Source organism: Rhinolophus sinicus, linkage group LG01 (assembly GCF_036562045.2).
Source record: "Rhinolophus sinicus isolate RSC01 linkage group LG01, ASM3656204v1, whole genome shotgun sequence".
Taxonomy (NCBI): Eukaryota; Metazoa; Chordata; class Mammalia; order Chiroptera; family Rhinolophidae; genus Rhinolophus; species Rhinolophus sinicus.
In genome coordinates, this window is record NC_133751.1 from 61,207,547 (window position 1) to 61,226,783 (window position 19,237).

A 19,237-nucleotide genomic window follows, 5' to 3' on the forward strand; every position below is an offset into this window, starting at 1 on the left:
TGTGTAGAAAGCCATTCCAAGGGAAATTAGCTTTCAAGATATGATCTACAACTTCGCATTACTAGAGCATAATAAAGCTCTAAGTAACATAAATAAAATATAAATTTATTTAAACAAACAAACCAACCCGTGGGGCTGCTGACCACCAAGAGGAACTTGGAAGAAGTGGGCGTTGCCAAGGGAGCACGTAGTGAGACTGAGTACTTGCATTGCAGGTCGTCTCGCAGCTCACAGCCAGGAGCTAGGACTGCAGAGCGACTCACCATGGTGATCCTGGGGACCCTGGCTGTCACCCTGCTGCTGCCCAGCCTCACGCTGCTGCTGTGCCACCTCTCTAGCTCCCAGGATGTCGCCCGTGAACCCAGCGGTGAGCAGCAGCTGTGTGCCCTGAGGGAACACCCCACCGTGGCCTTTGCAGGTGAGAGCCATCTCCCACTCAGCCCTTTGTGCAATGACAGTGTCCTGAAGGGCTTAGGTCTGACCTCAGCAGGGTCGCTGTGGCCGTTGGAAGTCCTGGGATGGTCATTTCCTGTACAGTCTGGAGACTCTTCCTTTGGGATAGATGTAAGGACAGCAGCCATGGGCTGGAAGGGTCTGATTTTAGTTTCCAGACAATGTATTCAGGCCCTCCCTCTATTTTTACCTGGGGAGGAGGAGTCTTTCTCTGGGATTCCTTTGCTAGAGACCGAGGTGTGGATGCCTGGGGCGGGCTGGCCAAGGTTGGTTGGTCGTCTCAGCTCTAGCTCTTCTGGAAGCATGAGCTCTATTTGTTGGCTTCCCTTGGGGGAAGACTGGAGAGGACTACCTAGAGTGAAGAGATCACTAGACTGCCTCGTGATCTCTGGAAAGCTTCCTTCTGCTCTAAGTTGCTGCAGGCCTGCCTATCTTTGGGGTCCCAGTAATCCCCAAGGAAAGGGGCCCTGAGGACTAATGTCTCCTTCTCTGTCAAGGGAGGGCATGAGAGTGTCCTATGAAAGTGTTTTCCAATCTGGGATTTGTGAATCGCTGGACATATCCTGAGGGGTTTATAAGTTATCAATAAGAGTTTCTAAAAGTAGTATATACATTGGATGATAATCTACAAACAAAACACAAATACTGGAGCTTCCTGGATGCTCTTCCATGACCTGTTAGCCAGTGAGGGGGTTGCTGGTGGTGTTATAATCACACTGACACGTCAGGGTCCATTGCCTCTGTGGCAGCTCCCACTGGGATCTGCAGATTTAGTCTCAGGGGTCCCCAGGCTCTTAAGTCTGATAAAGACCTTCCCTATTTCCCCTTCACAATAACTCTGGCAGGGAGGCCGGACGAGGCGATCACGTCCTTTTACAAATGAGAGCCGGGCTGAGGTGGAGAGGGTTGGAGAGGCTTGCCAGAGCATTCTGACCCACTCAGCATGGCAGAGTGATCAGGGGCTCCACCCTCAGGTGTCCTGGGCAGGAGGATGCACAACCTGTCATCTGGGATTCTACACAGCTAGTCAAGACGGGCAAGATAGAAACCAGACTGGAAAAATAAACCCATGAGTCTGAGGCGAGCATGGGATTTGGGAGGTGTGGGGTGGGGGGGATGGGATGAATTGGAGTTGGGGGCTGTGAAGTGGGAGACATGGGGCATTTAGAAGTGTGGAATTCCCAGCTGTGGGCTGGCTCCTGTCTCCCGTCTCGGGGAGGAGGGTTTCCAGCTATTTTCTCTGTGCTGCCTCGTTTGAGCAGGGATCCAGGCTTTGAAGGCTTAAGTGGATTAAAGTAAATTAGCAATATCTTTAAGCGTATAAAACATGTACACACTCCCAGACTTCTGATGGCTCCTGAAGCTCTGAGGGGAGCTGTCACTGAAGGGAAAGACCACATGGAGGACAGAGGGAGCTGGATTCTAAGGGCTGAGAGCTGTCTTCCTCATATTGGGGGCCACTCTGGAAGCTCCTAATGAAACACGTCCTCTCAGAGACTTCACAGTGGGCACTATTGGCCTGGCTGCTTCTGGGGACAGGGACAATGGAAGCAGAGCAGGAGTATCCCCTGCCAGGCTGGTCTGTACTGGAGCAAACTAGGGAAGGATGGAGAGGTGGGAGATGTGTTGTTTGGGTGCCCGGCTTCCTGGACATAATTTTTGATCTTCCCGTGTAAATTACTTAAATGAAACTGACTTGCCACCCCACCCTCTTTCAGAATGAAGGAAGGAGACTCCGGTTGACATACGTGATTGTCACAGAGTCACTAAGAAATCCCTGTAGACCTGAGCAAGTAGAGGAGGTCTGTCATCCTAGACTGACAGCCCTGGAGAGTGGCGTCACCTCTGCTTTTCTTCCCCCGCCCTCCTGGCCTCCACCAACTTACCTACTTCCCCATTCTGACAGCTTTGGATTTCCCTGTTTATTCATTACATTTTTATTGGGCCCTGTTTCACACCAGGCACAGAGCTCCACACTGTGGGGCCTCAGAGTGAGCAAGAGTTTCTTCTGAGTAGTCAGGCATCTTCTGCTGTTTCTTAACAGTCACCCCCTTTGGCCCCCCAGCACAGCTGGTCCTGGACTGGGCTCGCCTTCTGGTCTCCCCACATTCTTTAGCACCAATGAGGACACACGAAGGACTGGATTCATGTTAAGTGACTATGTTCTGTGTTCCAGCCCAGCACCAACCCCCACCTTCCAGGATCCCCTCATATGTTACACCTTATTTCTGACCGGTCTGTAAGTTTCCAGCCCTGTAACTATGAATTTCCCTCTCCCCTGACATCTGACTCATCTGTGGATAACCTCTAAATACCCCCGAGGAGCAGCCAGTGGCAGAATCTGACAGATATTTTCCTGTTTTGTAAGGTTAGATTTTTTGCTATAGGTTTCTTTTAAGGGAGATCCTCCTGTGTTTCTCCTTGCCCTGCATGTTATTCTTTCTGCCACAGCATGGCCTTTCTAGGCAGCAGGGAAAAGCCAATATGGAGTTAACACTGGGAGTGATTAATCCACAAAGTGGGTAATTGAATTGACTATACGTAATTAAAATCACAGGCGCGTCATGGAGAATGTCATTTTTCTCTTAAAGACACTGTCCAAAGCCTTCGCTGCACATGGAGCTCAGAACGTGCTTGGTGTTTTCAAGAACAACCTCCCCTCTGGTCCTCTTTGCCTGTTTAATCAGAGGAAACTGGCTCCCTTCCCAAGACAGTTCCCCCAGGACCGCTGGGCTACACATCTCTTCCTCTCTCCCTTTCCGCCTTGCCCATATTTGTCCCTTCCGTGCAAAGGGAGAGAGACAGAAACTAAAAGGGGCCTCCACCCTTTACTTCCCCATCCCCTACCTCCCTACTGTCATCTCTGCTCCTGCCAGTTTCCTCTCCCTCTCCTCTTCTTCCCAAGGAAGGGCCAGAGCAAAGACTGAGCTGAGAAGTTCCCAGATTGAGTTTCTCCTGGCTTGCTGCCGACCAGTCATGCCCCCTTCCCCCCTGTTCGACTGCCCACATCTGGAATACCTCTGTCAGAAGGGAAGAAGGGAATTAAAGTGTGACCCTATTGCTACTGTTGTGGAGCACCCAGTCTGATGGGGACAGGCAAGCCTCTCACACCCTCCCCTTCACCCCCACAGAAAATATACTTGAGCACATTGAGAGTGACAATAACATACAATGTGAATGGAACAGAAAGGGCAGAGAGAATGTGGAACAAAATAAGATTGTTTGGAGAGGTAGTAATCCAGGAAGGCTTCCTGGAGGAAGTGGACCCTTGGCTTAGTCTCTAAGGTATTAGAATATCCTACCAGGATCTCAAAGAGTGGCCTTGAGTTCAGCTAAAAACCTAGCCTATCCAACTCCAGATCTACTCCTTATATCGATATTACCCAAATGTTATTGCAACTACGTGACAATTATTGCCAACCCATGGACACCTGCTGGGGACAGAGGCAGACCCAGGGGGTTTGTTCCATTTTGCTGCAGAAGTTCTTCTTTTTTTAAATTGTGCATATCACAGTTTTCTGAAAAATATCCAACTCGCAAAACCTCCAGTTCTCCAGTGAGCGATTAAGTGTTTGCCTGTCGTGCAGATATGAAGGGCTGCTCTTACTCTGTAGTCAAGGGATAATGAGCAATGATTTATTTCTTTTAGATTACACACACACACACACACACACACACTTCTAGGCCTTCTGTGAGGCAGTCGCTAATGCACTGTGGGGAGAAAGCACAGAGCCTCACATTCCGCCCTCATTTTTATCCCTATTGGCACAAATGTTCCTCTATCTGATGCTCTCTCATTACTGGTCAGTTCCCTCCTATCCATGAACGACGGGTGAGGGGGAGCTGTTAAGGGGCTATGCACCAAGATGGGAGAAGGGGTCTCCAGCAGGAAGGAAAGCCAGTTGGGTGCTTTTCCCTAGATGTACCCTCCGCAGACCACTGCCCATCCCTCCAGAGGGCTGCAAGGTCTCCTCTCTGCCCACCCAACGCCCATGAAAGGCTTTGGCCTTGGCTGGGAAGCTCCTTCCTGGGAAACAAGGATGGATACTGATCACTCACCCTCCGTGGAGCCTTGTCTGATAATTTGATTCTTTTCGTACAGAAGGGAGTTGAGCGTTTACTCGTACATTCACTCAAACACTGCCAAGTGCTAGGTGGGGCCTGGGGATCCAAGAAGCGAGATCTTCCCTGTCCCCTAGGACAACCTCCTGGGATAGACACCCAACGTGATGGGGGCTTTTATGGCAGTAAAGTAGAGGTCTATGGGAGCCCCTCACCCTGGCTTGTGGGAGTCAGGGAAGGTTTCTTGGAGGAGGCAGTGTGGGGATGAGGGTGAATAGGAACTGTTCCTTTGACGAGATCAGAAGTGTGAAAATTTAGTGTAGAATAGATCTGGAAAAGTGCAGTGTTCTAGTTTAGTGTGTCTGAGGTGGAGAGTCTCAGGGGGGTGTAAGTGATGAAGCATCATTCTTTCCATGGATCACTAAATAATTAACATGCCAGGCATCTGACTTGGGAGCACAGTGGGGCCAGAGCCCAAAGGCCTTCAGGAGTTAGGACTTTTTCTTGGGGTAACTGGGAGCTTTTAAAGGGCTCCAAGCTAGAGAGTGACACCACCAGATTTGCATTTTAGAAAGATCACTCTGGCTGCCTTGTGGGAAATGGACTGGATGGCCAGGAAATGGAAGCCAGGCCAGTTAGAAGGCCGTTGGCACCAGTCCAGGTAAGAGATGCTGGTGGCTTGGATGGGGGTGGAGTGCAGAGGGCAAGATGGATGGATTTTAGACAGTTGGAGATAGAACAGACAGGATTTGCCAGTGTGTTTCATGAAGCTGGTGAGGGTCTGAGGGAGTCATGGGTGATTACAGATCTTCCGTTAGGCAGCTGAGGAACAGGTAGAGCCCTTCTCTGAGCTAGGGAACATAGCAGGAATAGTGATAACCCCCAGCACACACTCAAGCCGCCAGCTGGTTGCTCACATGTCTCCTGGCACCCCTTGCCTGAAATTCTCTGGCCCCGTGCTGGTACAGCTGGGAGCCCCTGGTCCAGCAGTAACCAAATGTTTGCCTCTCCCTCCCCCAGACCTGAAGCCCTGGGTCTCTAACTTCACCTATCCTGGAGCCCAAGATTTCTCCCAGCTCGCTCTGGATCCCTCTAGGAACCAGCTCATCGTGGGAGCCAGGTAATGAGGTGCAGGAGGGTTGGGGCCAGGAGTGCGCGTGCTTAGAATTGGGAAGAGGGAATATTATTTGGGATGAGCCTACTATGGACATTCCCGTGTCCTGGACCCCTGTTGCTTTCTGCCAGGCCTTCTCTGTGTCTGTATGTCTGTCCTCCACAGAAGGAAACATTTGGGGTTGGGAGTGGACAAGTGACCTTTAGACCTCCAGATCTCAGCAAGCCACATACCTCAGTGGCTGGCAGTTACTGAAAGCAGGAACTGGTCACCTCCTACCCCCTACTGGCCACCTCCTACCCCCATCCCTGCCATACTGCCTGAACCGGCCTCGCTGGCGTGTCCCTGGGAGCTCAGTGCAGAGAAGGTACTCAGGAGCCCCCTGCTGGCCAGCTGGCCACCTGCAGCTGGGATGCGGGACTCAGGCCTCGTGCAGGACCTCACTTCCCTGTTGCCTGACCTCCTTTAGCCCCACTGCCTAGGTCCAGTATCCAAAGGATAATATGCTCTAGTGAGGACTTCTGGGGACTATATGGGGTGAAGTAGGAGGAGATAATTCTTGCAAAATCATAGACCATCAACGCTGGTAAGGAAGAGAGCTTAGAGATGGCTGATTCCAGTGTGTCTCAAAGAGTGGTCCCGGGACCAGCAGCAGCAGTAGCACCTGGGAACTTGTTAGACGTGCAAGTCCTTGGGCTCCGCCCCAGACCTGCTGAATCAGAAACTCTGGGGATGGGTCCAGCAACCTGCGTTTCAGCAGCCCCTCCAGGCAAGTCTGATGCACACTCAGGTTTGAGAATCGCAGTTCTAATCTACCTGTCATTGATTTAAACGTGAAGAGGCAGACGCCTGAAGAGGCGAAGGTGACCTTCCTAAGGTCATATAGCCAAGTGACAACAGATATGAGGCCCAGAACCCAGGTCTCCTAAGTCCAGGGCTAGAGTTTGTTCTGCCGTCCCACTGCCGTGCCCCCATGTTAGCACGTCCCACTGCAGTGGTGTTTTTCAGACTCTCTCTAACCCAGGCCTTATGATTTGCTGGTCCGGGCTTGGGCACCTCCAAGCTACACGAGGTAGCTGACCGTCCTCGACCTCTGGGCTTTCCTGAGTGTCTGCATCCCCTTATGTGGGGTATGAAAAGGAAGCAAGGCAAGGACAGAGCCCTGGACTGGGACCAGAGGAGCTACGTGCTTGTGCTGGGTGATTGTCACCTTTGAGCCTCAGTTTCCTCATCTGTAGAGTCTGGGTTGCAGTCTCTGTGCTGCCAGCATCACAGGCTGTGGTGACACTGGGCTGAAAGCGTTTTATTTTTATTTTTAAATTAACTAATTATACTGCATCAGTGATACAGGTTCTGGTGTAACATTCAGAAGGTACAAAAGAGTAGACAGTGAAAAGCAGGGCCACCCCTCCATACTCCAAGCCGGACCCCTTCTTGGAGGCTCGGCCTGTGGTACGTTTGTGTGTCCTGCCAGAGGTCCTCTGTACGTATGCAAGTCTGTAAGAGCGTGGACTTAATTTTTCCCAGCTCTTTAAAAGAATAATTGTTTTACTTTTTTTTTTTGAGGTAATCATAGATGTACACACAGCTGTAAGAAATAACTCAGAGAGATCCAATCCGTGTACCCTCCACCTAGTTTCCCCCCATGGTAACATCTTGCATAACAATAGTACAACACTATAATCAGGAAGCTGACTGATAAGGTCCTTCTACCTTGTTCAGATGCCACCCGTTTTGCCTTTGTACTTTAAAAAATCCTGATGCCTCCCTCTGAACCTGTGGAAGCATCTTGAAAGCTGCCATTCATTCTGTACCTGCCATGTGCCAGGCACCATTTTACAGTATGTACCATATATGCAGTAAAGCATATAAAACATGCAGTCAATCAAGCATGTAATAAATCATCTAATCTTCACAATAACCCCCGGGATGTGGGTTCTCCAAGCCCACTGTATGGACCAGGAAACTGATGCCCAGATGGGTATGTCACGTGCCTGTGGTCACACTGCTCTTCCTGACCCAGTCGGGGGGCTTCGCCCCCTTAGGTGGAGACATACCTTTTCCTGGGTCCTTGAACCTAGCTATACCCTCAGGGAACGGGGGGGAATTCAGTCCTGGACTTGGCCCTTTACACCCCTTGGAGCAAATGAAGTGAGTCCTCAGCTTTCTTCTCCCTCTTTTTCTAGGTCACTTTCCTTCCTCCTTCTCTTCTACCAGTCAGATTTACCCCTTCTTTCTGCCCCCCTGAGCCTCTAGAATTCAGGCTAGGGGACAATTTTTACTCATTCATACCCTGCCTTGTTCCATACGAAATTTAGGGCGAGTCAGGCTACAGAGATTTCTCTCTGTTCTCATCTCCCAGAAGAGCAGACTATGATGTTGTGATGAATGATTTTTGATGGGATGAAAATGAATAAAGTGATGCAGTGTTTCCCCTAATTTCTTAAAGCTATGAGCAGATGCCTGTGTTACCTGAGCAGACAGCTGGGGCAGAGCCATAAGCGGAGCCCATCTGTCCCTGGGCCAGGAGGGTGGGGGTGGGGAAAGTCATCAGAGGCTTGCAGCCGAGGTCATCCAGTGAGGCCAGGCCTGCCAGGAGACCAAGGAAGCTGAGTGTGGCCTGGGCCTGGAGCCAGAGCTGGAGAAGAGAAGTCTCCAGCCTGAGGTGTCTCCTTCAAGTCCTAGATTCATGCAGCAGGGCCCCTTCTCTTTCTGACCTACTCCACCACAACCTTTCCCCTCATTTCTCTTCTTAGCACAGCTAAGGTAGTCCAGAACTTTCTAAAGCAATTATTCCTAAAACCTTCAGGAACGTAAAGAGGAATGACCAAAGGAAATGTAAGAAGGAAAGAACACTCTTAGGGAAAACCAAAATTTTACATCTGCTTTGACGTGAATAAAGCATTTTAACATGCATCACACCATTCCCCTGTCTCTGTGGTCCTGGGAAAGAAGGAAGACAGGCACATCCATTGTACAGATGCAGACACTGAGCAGCTCCGAAGGCCCCTACCAAATGGCTGAGCTGGAATTCTCCCTTCTCTGCCACAGAGTCCACTCTGTGGACCTGCAGTCACTTTCATGTGGCACCCTGACCAGTGGTTCTGCCCCCCTCGAGTCCATACATAGTGGTCTTGTGGCTCCAGAGTCCAGGCAAAGCAATTTCAGCAGTACCTGACACTGTGAGTGCTCAGTAGGTGGCCGGCGGTGGTGGTGGTGGTGGTGGTGGTGGTGGTGGCGGTGGTACTTAATAGTAGTAGTAATAATAGTAATAGTAGTGGTGGTAGTAGTATCAGCATCGTTATTATTTAAGGTTTTTTTTTAAATTGAGACTTCATTTATTTTTATTTTTTTTAGAGCAGTTTTAGGTGCACAGCAAAATTGATGGGGAGGTACAAAGAATTCCCATATACCCCTGCCCCACACGTGCAATCTACCCTGCCATTAACATCTCCCACCAGAGGGGTGCATTTGTTACAATTGAACTTACATGGACACATTATCACCCAAAGTCCATAGTTTATGTTATGGTTCACGCTTGGTGGTGTACATTCTTTGGCTTTTGACAAATTTATAATGGCATACATCCATTATTATGGTTTCATAAAGAGTATTTTCACTGCCCTAAAAATCCTCTGTGCTCTGCCTCCTCACCCATTCCCTCCTACCACCAACCCCTGGCCACCACTGATCCTTTAACTGTCTCCATAGTTTTGCCTTTTCCAGAATGTCATATAATTGGCATCATACAGTATGTAGCCTTTTCAGATTGGCTTCTTTCACTTAGTAATATGCACTTAAGATCCATCTATGTCTCTTCATGGCTTGATAGCTCATTTCTTTGTAGCACTGAATAATATTCCATTATCTGTATGTACCACAGTTTATCTATTCACCCACTGAAGGACATTTGGCACTTCCAAGTTTTGGCAATTATGCATAAAGCTGTTCTAGATGTCCATGTGCAGGTTTTTGAGTGGACATAAGTTTCCTTATTTAAGGTTTCTGAGCAGCAGGCTGATGTGATGAAAATGGTGTCTGAAGCATTTGAGTCTGGCAGCCCTGTGTCGACTAGACTGTGGGGAAGAAGAATCATGAGGTGGCAGAGAGGACAATTTGGGCAAAAGCAACAAGAGGAGGTCCAGGGAGGTGGACAGGTGTTCCAGAGTCACTAATGACAGGAAGGGCTGCAGGACATGAGGAAGCAAACAGGAGTCCAGGCGCCCGTGGTGTGGAGCCAGTAGAGACAGCTGGCCTGTTTGAGGAGGTGAATGGTTCAGGGAGGCACGTGAGGGAAGGAGCAAGATGGCCTGTCTGGGTCTGCAAGAGCTCCAGGAGGCTTTAAGTTGAACAGAAACAGGTTCCCCTCTTGGGAAAGGTGGTGGGGGTTCCTTCCCGGGCCTGCCAGGATGGCTGGGAAGCAGAGACAGTGTGGGCTTCAGAAATAGACAAGTCTGGGTTTTAATCCCGCCACTTACTATCCCTGTGACTTGTGCCATTTACCCAACCTGTTTCCCCATCTGCAGTGGAGTTTTCTCTCTCTAATGGAGTTGCTGTAAAGATTAAATGAGCCAACAGAGGTAAAGCTCTCCCCAGGAGTCAGCCCACCGTAGGGACTCTGCCATCGGCACCCAGTCCTGGTACCCCATGAGGCAGGAGCCAGGAAACTGCTTCCTGGGGACCTGACTGCAGAACCAATTTGACTTGTGATTTTCATTTCTGTTTTTGCAGGAACTACCTCTTCCGACTCAGCCTTGCCAATGTCTCCCTCCTTCAGGTACATTTGCTTCCCTTCCTTTCCCTTCCCTGTAATTTCCCTGGTGTTTGGGAGCCAACCATGGTAGCACAAGAAGCAAGATTCAGAATTCAGCCCCTAGGGTCGAAAACAGGAGCCCCAGGCTCTTTTCACTGACAGTGAACTCTCACTGGCTATCGAGGTTACTTGTGGGAAGATATTTGGAAGTGGTCTGTGGCCGCGTAAACATGGAGGCACATACAGGGCTCCTGCATTGTGCAAAGGAGCTGCCAAGGAGGGGAGGAGAGGAGCGCCAGAGTCAGGGGGACCAACTGTCCCTGTTTGCCTGGGACATAGGATGCAGAAGTTTCAGTGCTAAAACCGGGACCGTACGGGGCAAAGTGGAATGGCTGGTCATTCTAAGTCCAGCACCTACACCCACAGGAGGGTCTCTGAGTTTGGGCCTCAAGGGACAGGGTGTCCCTGATTTTTTTCCTAACCTGGCCTGAGTGATCCCCTTCTAACCTAGCATTTTCGCTGAGCTGTGATTGATTTATTATCTGCTGCCAAGAAGGACTCCCCAAGCGTAATTCCCTAAGAGCTCTGAGAGGCATTTTAATGGGATTCCTTGATCCAGAACATTTACCCCAGATTGAGAAACAGATGCCAAATCATCTCTGCAGAAGCTGAACATTCTAGAGAAAGGAAGGCCATCTTTTTTTCTTCAATGGGCGAAGACCCTCGGTCCTTGTGTCTAGGAGGCTTGCTGGGCTCCCAGTGATCAGCGTTCATTGAGCACTTATTGTATATCCGAACTGAGCTGGGGGTGGAGGCGCCGTGAGACAAGCAGAGCGTCCATCCTGCAGGGCTCACCCTATAGCCAGGAAAAGCTGATGAGCGGTACATATAACTAACTAGCGAGTGGTACAAGGAGCTGGTCAGGTGCTGGGCTAGTTGGTACAGGGTTTCACTGTAAAGGGCTGTTGGGGAAGCTGGTGTGACATTCTGGTCTGGTTTCTTCTAGCCTCACCTGGGTCTACACCCCAGGGGCCTGGTTTCCAGAGGGGAGGTTCAAGGAAGCAGAATAGGTGTGTGCCCGTTAGAAGGAATGAGAACAAATTGAAAGGAAATGCTACCCATCCATTTATCAATCTGTCTATCCTTCTGTCCATCCCCTTACCAGCCAACCCATCCATCCATCGATACACCCATCCATCCAACCACCCCCTAATAAGCATTTACTGAGCACTTACAGCCCAGATCGTCCTAGGCACGGTCCCAGGCAGTTGAGATCCAAAGGGGAATCAGGCTCTGTCCCTTGCTTCAAGGAGCAACCATATAAGAGATCACAACTGATTCCCTTTCCTAAATGGGCCCCATATGGCAGGTTCCTAGGGCCTGGACTAAAGCAAAGCAGAGCAAGTCCCCCGAGGAAACATCCCATGGCTTGCCAGCTCGGTTACAAGCAGCCCGTCCAGAGTTTTCTATTGGCATCTGCAGAAAATGAAGCCAAGATGCCAAACCCAGCAGGTCAGGGTCGGGGAGAAGCCGGTGCGGAGGCAATTCAAAGTGGGTGGGAGGAAGGGATCCAGGGCTCGTGCCCTGAGCTCAGGCAATTGGCTTTTTATCAGGTTCCCATGGTCTGCAAATGAAGGTTTTCTGGGATCAACACAGTGTCCAAAGGGGAAAAAGACAGACAGATGCACAGAAATAATGGCAGTGCCATGGGAAGCACACACGGAGGGGTGCATACCCGACCCAGAAGCACGAGGAGCCCATTGGACTCAGCGGGATCTACAAAGGCTTTCCAGAGAGCTGCCCTTGGGCTGAAGCTTAAAGGACGGGGGTTGGCTAGGTAGCTACGGTGGCAACACAGGTGTTTAAAATAGCAGGGAGCATCAAGGGGCCCAGCGTGGAGGGAACACGGTATGAGTGGGATGAAGGTGAGAGATAAAGCTGAGGAGAGAGAGAGAGACCACATCGCAGAGGGTCTTCATTGCTGATCAGAGAGGTCCATACTTTATTTTGAAGGCAGTAGGGGCTCCTTCAAGTGTTTTAAGCAGAGAAGTGGCATGAACAAATTTGGTGTATAGATCACCTGGCCCAGCACAGAGAATGGATTAGTGGAGGAACCAGTTAGGAGACAACTGCAATAGTTTGGGCTAGTGATGGGGAGAGTTGAACTAAGGCAACAGAGTGGGGATGGAGAGAAAAGAGAGGAAGCGATCTTAGGATGGCAGAATTGTACAGGTCCCCAGCACCACACAGCTCCAGGGAGCACCAGGCACACTGTTTTCTGCATGAAGGTGACCCGGGGCGTAGGGGAAGTGGGCAGCCCTGGAGGGCTTAGGAAGGCTTGGATTACAGTAGTGCTACCCAGGTTTCTGGCTTGCACAGCTGGGTTGCATAGATCAGGATGGAAATGGAGCTAATCTGACTCTAGGGGTGCTTCTCCCTGGGCTGCCTGCTAGAATTATCAGGGGAGCTTAAAAAAACACTGATGCCTGGGTCCCATCCTCAGAGATTCTGATTTAATTGGTCTGGGGTCCAGCAGGGCACTGGAGTTTTTCAAAGCTCCCTGGTGATTCCAAAGTGCAACCAAATTTAGGAACCACTGCTGTAGGATATCAAGAAAGCCTTTTTTTTCATAGATGCTGCACGACTGGTTTGGCTTCCCCAAGTGTCCTTGACAGTTGGCCCTCATGTCCATGCCTTTTCAGATGTTAGCTCATCAGCTTGGCGTTTGGTTCATCCAACCCCAGGATGACCTCTGCTCAGCCATGGGAGCATATCTTATGCAAGCCCCGGAACTCACGCTTGCATCAGGAGCTCAGTGTCAGGGGGTTCTCCAAGGGGCCCTATAAACCAGCCACAAGTGCACAAGAAATTAACTTTCCTATTTTCCCAGGGTGTCTCTTTGGGGCCTGACCTCTGCAGCTCAGACAGAATTGTTTGTGACAGAATTAAGGAGAGAAAGAAATACATTTCATGGGGTGATGGATGCCCTCTCCCCCGTAGGGAGTCCCATCTGGCTAGAAGGGGAGAGAATGAGAGAGAAGATGGAGTAGGCCGTCCAGTGTTCCCTCAACGAGGCTGGCAGCAGACCTCGGCTGGTTGCCTGGTCTGTCGTCAGGCCTGGTGAGAAGGTCCTGACTTTTCACCGTAAAAGCCCGACTTTAGCAAGCACCCCTCTATCACCGTATCTGGGGCTCCAGGTCCTTTCAGTCCTCAACATCTGCTGTCACAAGTGGCTCACGACAAACAAATGCTGTGTTGTACGGGGTGCCAGGCAGGGTCTCTGCTCCCGCTCTCCCCAAGAGAATGCAGGATATGGTGAGGCCAAAAAGGAACACCCACGGAGCCATAGGTAGGGGAGTCATACTAGTATATTCTCGCTAGCGGCACTATACTCTCACTGGAGGCTGGATCCACACTGTCCGCAACCAGCCATCCTAACTGCAATCCGCGCTTGCCAGCCCAGCCACCATCTTCTTGCTGGCCCCCATTTTCCTGCTAACGTAGCCACGGCAGTTATATTAGTGGCCAATGGCTCACTGGTTACAGCTGACGGCCAACTAGCCACAGCTGATGGCCATCCAATTATAGTTGATGGCCATTTACTACCTGAGCCAACTCCTTTCTATGTGAGGCCGAGAGCCTGGAAACTACTTTCTGGGGCTCTGCCCCCACATGCTGAAACTGAGCTGCTCCACTTCGCATCAGGAGGAGGCAGAGCCAGGCCCTCCTCCCACAACCCCCCCCCCCCCCCAGCTCAGCCTCCCTTACTGTCCCTACTGCCTGGGGACACACAAGGTTGTAACTCTCAGTGACAGACACTGATCCTCCCACGTGGCCCCAGGGTACAATTTAAGCAAATTTAAAAGTCAGTGCTTTATTGATAGTTTAAATAATTAACATCCCTTCAAGAAAAATCTAAAAGCAAGTAGTTATGAAAACCAGTGTCCATTAAAAGGATTTCTAAGTACCTAACCCTCATTAAACAATTTATTTAGACTATAGACTGTTTCTTAAGGAAAATAGAAATACCCAGCCTCCTTCTCAATTCTCCAAGCACTGAAGGGAGGGGAGATGCAGGTAGCAGCACGGGGATGGTGTGTGTGTGGGGGGTGTACACAGAAGGGAAGGGGAGGGAGAAGGGGAAATCAAATCAGCTCACCTGTGATGGTTATTTATCAGTGTAACTTAATAAACTGGTTTTGGGAAAGAAAAGGTGGCAAGTGGTCGACAGTGTCAGGGGGCTGCTATATAACGAGCCAACTTGGACTTGGCAATTAGTTGCTGATGAGCAACCAGGGAATGGCTTGATTAGAGACCTAATTGCAGTGTATTTATGATCTCAGGCTATCAGATGTCCTGCAGTACAGAAATGAGGACTCGTGCACACACGCATCAGAACACATATGGGTCTTTGTCTGGGCCTGGGCAGACGGTGAGGATGATTCTCAGCTCTCTTTTAGTTATCGCCACATTCTCTAAGCTAGTCCAGCAGCTGTAGAGTTGTCTGAAATTGAAACTCTGCTGAGTGGTGGACTGAATGCTCGGAAGATGTTTTAATGTTCAGCCATTCATTATCTTTGGTGTCCAGCGTTGTTGATGAGTCTACAAGATTATCAAGTTCTTGGCTGTCTCACCTGCTTTCTTCCACAGTAAAACACCATGTAATTACTCTGTTATTAGAGATTGCCATCCTGGAACTTCTGGCACAGTCCTGGTGTAAAGCATTATGCATGGCAGATTGATCATACATGTCTGTCTCTACTCCTTCACAAAACCCCACTGAAAGGACAGTGAAAAATTTTTAAAGGTACAACTGCATATGACAAAGAGATGTCAGTGGAGGAGAGATTAAATGCATTCTGGGGAGATGAGTGTGCATAGGGCCATCATAACTGATCTAGAGGGGGATATGACAGAGAAACAAGCGGACCCACAGGTTGCTCAGAAATTGGTGTGTCGGGTATTGTAGAATGGAGGATGAGTGCAAGACTAAAGGGGGAAAATGATTCTAGTTCTTTAAATTGACAGTTTAATTTAAATTCTCAGTGGTCTCCTGTCCCATCCCAAATAGCAAGCCCTTCCTCCATTTTACCCCCTCTCCCAACAAAGGAAGACTAAGACCCTTCCTCTAAAGACCCAAATGGTGAGGTTCCAAATTTGGAGACTACAGGAAAGGTGAGGGCACTGATGGGGCATGGCGTTAGAGAAATGTTTTTCCTCTTTCTTTCTTTGTACAATTTATTTATTGAAGAAATCTGGTTGTTTGTCTTACAGTTTCCCACGGTCTGGCTTTTGCTGATTGCAATCCAAGTGGTATAACTTAATATGTTCTTCTATTCCCTGTATCATCTGTAAATTAGATATAAAGACTTCATTCAATTTAGATTCCAGCAAGATTACTTTATAGGTGTTATTGTGTACTTTTTATGGAGGTACATAGTCCTGATTTTCTCTGTGTTTTTTTTTAATGTTAGCAGCCATTGATGATTGTTTCCCAGATCCATTAATTCTTTCAGTGTTATCATGTATTAGCTGGACTACTTCTGCAAAGAGAAACTTCTCCTCATCCACTATTTGGTTACCCAATGATACCATCATATAGGAAAGGCAAGATAAATGTTTGATACTCTGTCTTTATTTACCAGTTTTCAAATAATGAGCTGGTTTGTTAGTATCTGTCAATGGTGATCAATTAATTTTATTCTATTATTATTACTATTATTATTACCACCGTGTTTCCCCGAAAATAAGACCTAGCTGGACAATCAGCTCTAATGTGTCTTTTGGAGCAAAAATTAATATAAGACCCAGTCTTATTTTACTATAATATAAGACCAGGTCTTATATAATATAATATAACATAGTATAATATAATGTAATACCAGGTCTTATATTAATTTTGCTCCAAAAGATGCATTAGAGCTGATTGTCCAGCTAAGTCTTATTTTCGGGGAAACACGGTACTACTACTACAGACTTCTGGCTTTAAACATTGTTGTTATCTATCCATTGAAGTTATCGTTCATGACTATCCCATCTTTTGCAAGTAGGGGCCTCTTCAAGTTGGCTCCTGAGTCCTTTGACATAATGATTTCAGTCATTTTTTATGGCATCCTTGCTATTTGATGTAAGGAAATATTTCAGGCTCACTGTACATTTCCTAACCCCAGACCTGGAATCAGCCATTTCTCTGAGAAGTCTTGGTCCCTTTCAGTGGGAAATGGTTAGTGATTTGTTTTCAAATATAAATAACCACAAATCACCAGACATTTGAGGAAAGCCTCTATAGTGGAAGATAGAGATCAAAACAAAAAGAATAAAGGAAGCTGTAAGAAACAGGGACAGTGGAAGAAATGAAAACACTTAAAAAGTTAATTAGAAAAAAATAGACTCTTCTGAGATATAAAAATATATTTTGTTTATAAAACATTAAATTGAAAATATGGAAATTAAAAATGTGATTGGGGAAATAAATTTTCAATTTAGAAAATAAAGTTGAAGAAAATCTCCCCAAAATTAGAACAACAAAAAACAAGAAATGAAAACCAGGAGAGAAATAACAGAAAACTAGAGGATCAATGTACAAGGGGCAAGAGTGGACTGGATTAATGAGTTACAAAAAAAAAATAAAAAAGAAGAGAAAAAGAAAAGAAAGAGAGAGAGAGAGAGAGAGAGAGAGAGAGAGAGAGAGAGAGAGAGAGAGAGAGAGAGAGAGAGAGAGAGAATGGAGGAAAAGGTGAGGAAGAAATTAAGGATAAAATAACATAACAGAATTTGCCAGAACAGAGGATGAGTCTTCACACTGAAAGAGCTGACTGAGTTTCCAAGAGACCTGCACTAAGGCACATCAGTGTGAATTCAGAATACTGTTACTAAAGAGAAGATCCTAAAAGCTTCTAGAGCCTAAAGAAAAGAAAGAAAATGGTCACTACCAAAGATGGGGAAAAGAATTACATCAGACTTCTGAATAGCAACACTGGAATCTAGAAGATAATGGAGTTGAATAAATGCCTTTAAAATTCTGAGTGAAAATTATTTTCAGCCTAGAATTCTATATCAAAACTGTCAATCAAGTATGAAGATAGAATGAATCAGACATGCAAGAATTTTTTAAAAAATTGATCTACCATGTTCCTTTTCTTAGGAAGATACTGGAGATGTGCTCCACCAAAATAAGCAAGTAGATCAAGAAAGAGGGAATCATGGGATTCAGCGAACAGGAGAGGAGAGAAGGTAAGTCCCAGGTTAACTGCCAACCAGAATGCCTCAAGGGCAACCAGTCCATACTGGGGAAGAAAGAAGAGGATGGGAACTCATAGATTATCTGAGCCATCTGTGTGTACAGTTAGCAAATGATATCAAAAGGGATTTGTGACACCTTTTGGCCATTTGGGAAAAATTAGTAATTTGAATTGCAAAATAAGCAAATGAAGAAAATCAAGACACTTATTAGTTCAGGAAAAACAAAAAGTTGGTCAAGAAAGGAAACCTCCTCAGAATAGGCATATTTCCTTGATTCTCAGATGCACGTGTTTTCATATTTTTAATAAGTCTGAAGTCAGGCACGTCTTTCTGTTGAAGGCATCGTGCAGTCTGCCAGACTGAAGTCCTGATGGAGTTCTCAGTGCCTGTGCTTGAACTTGGTCATTTGCCCCAGTGTTCTGATTCTACAACAACCAATGAACATGTCAGTCCACAAACAATTTAAGGAGCCTATGAAGAGGGAATAGAAGTACTGGTTTTTCAGAAAACCTTCTGTGGATACCTTCTGGTAAGATCAACAAAGTGCCAGCATCCAAACTTGCAAAGTGTGGTCAATAGCTTGGAAGAAAATTCTGGAGACCAGAGTGGAATACTCTTTAAGAATTGCTGTACCACTGATACCCTGGGTGGTTAAAAAAATGACACTCTAAAATAAGCAAACAAACTACAACCAAAACAAAAAAATGAGCACCGAAAACTGAATAAAAAAGTGATTCAGAAGAGATGAACTACGAATTCAAAGGTTTAAGGATACTTAATTTTGCTTACATTTTCCTTTTTTGTATGCACAAGATTGATATATGACAAAAAGTATGTCTAAATAACACTTTCAATAAGTTTACATTAAAAATTTAAATAATAAAAATTGTACAGCAAATATATATGTATATATTTTTAGTGATTCATATTACAACTGATGGTGTCTTACATTCAGTGAAATTTGGGATACTGGTTGGTAGTAGTGAACAATTTTTACATAGTGATAATTTAAATAAGAATATTGATTTTACTTTAAAATATTAGTTTAAACTAAGCTAATTTAAAACTTTATTTTTAATTATAATTTTATTATAATTTTAATTATATTAAAAGATTAAATAATTAATATTACATAATTATAATGGGAAGCTGGGGAGAGGAGGAATGTATGTGTGTTTTAATGTAGAGGAGAATGGAGGTGGGTGCGTGGGGAAAATTTTCACCTCCATAACCGGAAGTCAGAAGATGAAGTCTGAGAGTGATACATAATTCTGAGAAATTCAATAAAAAAACACAGACACAGAGAAATAGCTAAAAGTGTTGAAAGTAGTTGTCCTTAGCAAAGGGGGTTAGAGGGTGGGAGGAGTATGTTCCTGGGGTTTTATTTAAAATAAGTTTTTCATACTATTTAACTTTTTCAACTCTGTGCATCACTTTGATATAAATAATTTTTTAAGTAAAATGACTCAAGCCCGTTCTGTGCTGTTATCATTATGCATATTCTTTTCAGGCCATATGTTCTAGCTTTTGGTTTGAGAAATCTATTGGCTATGAGAGGCTGCAGGATATGGCAGGGAGAGCTGAGCTCTGGTGTAGGTGGTCTGGGTTTGCAT

General features: G+C 46.8%; 1 protein-coding gene across 4 annotated transcripts in view; it reads left to right on the forward strand.

The window, feature by feature from the left end:
* The window catches only part of SEMA5B (semaphorin 5B), a 118,092-nt gene that overhangs the window by 78,548 nt on the left and 20,307 nt on the right, over window positions 1-19,237 (forward strand). For 3 of the 4 annotated variants that reach the window (XM_074330886.1, XM_074330896.1, XM_074330893.1), the window contains exons 2-4: window positions 216-418; window positions 5,536-5,635; window positions 10,361-10,406. In XM_074330886.1, coding sequence (XP_074186987.1) covers window positions 265-418; window positions 5,536-5,635; window positions 10,361-10,406 — 300 coding nt within the window. In that variant the 5' untranslated portion in view covers window positions 216-264. Of the gene's footprint in view, window positions 1-215; window positions 419-5,535; window positions 5,636-10,360; window positions 10,407-17,526; window positions 17,616-17,963; window positions 18,154-19,237 lie in introns of those variants that run through there. The other variant, XM_074330900.1, reaches the window with a different exon arrangement.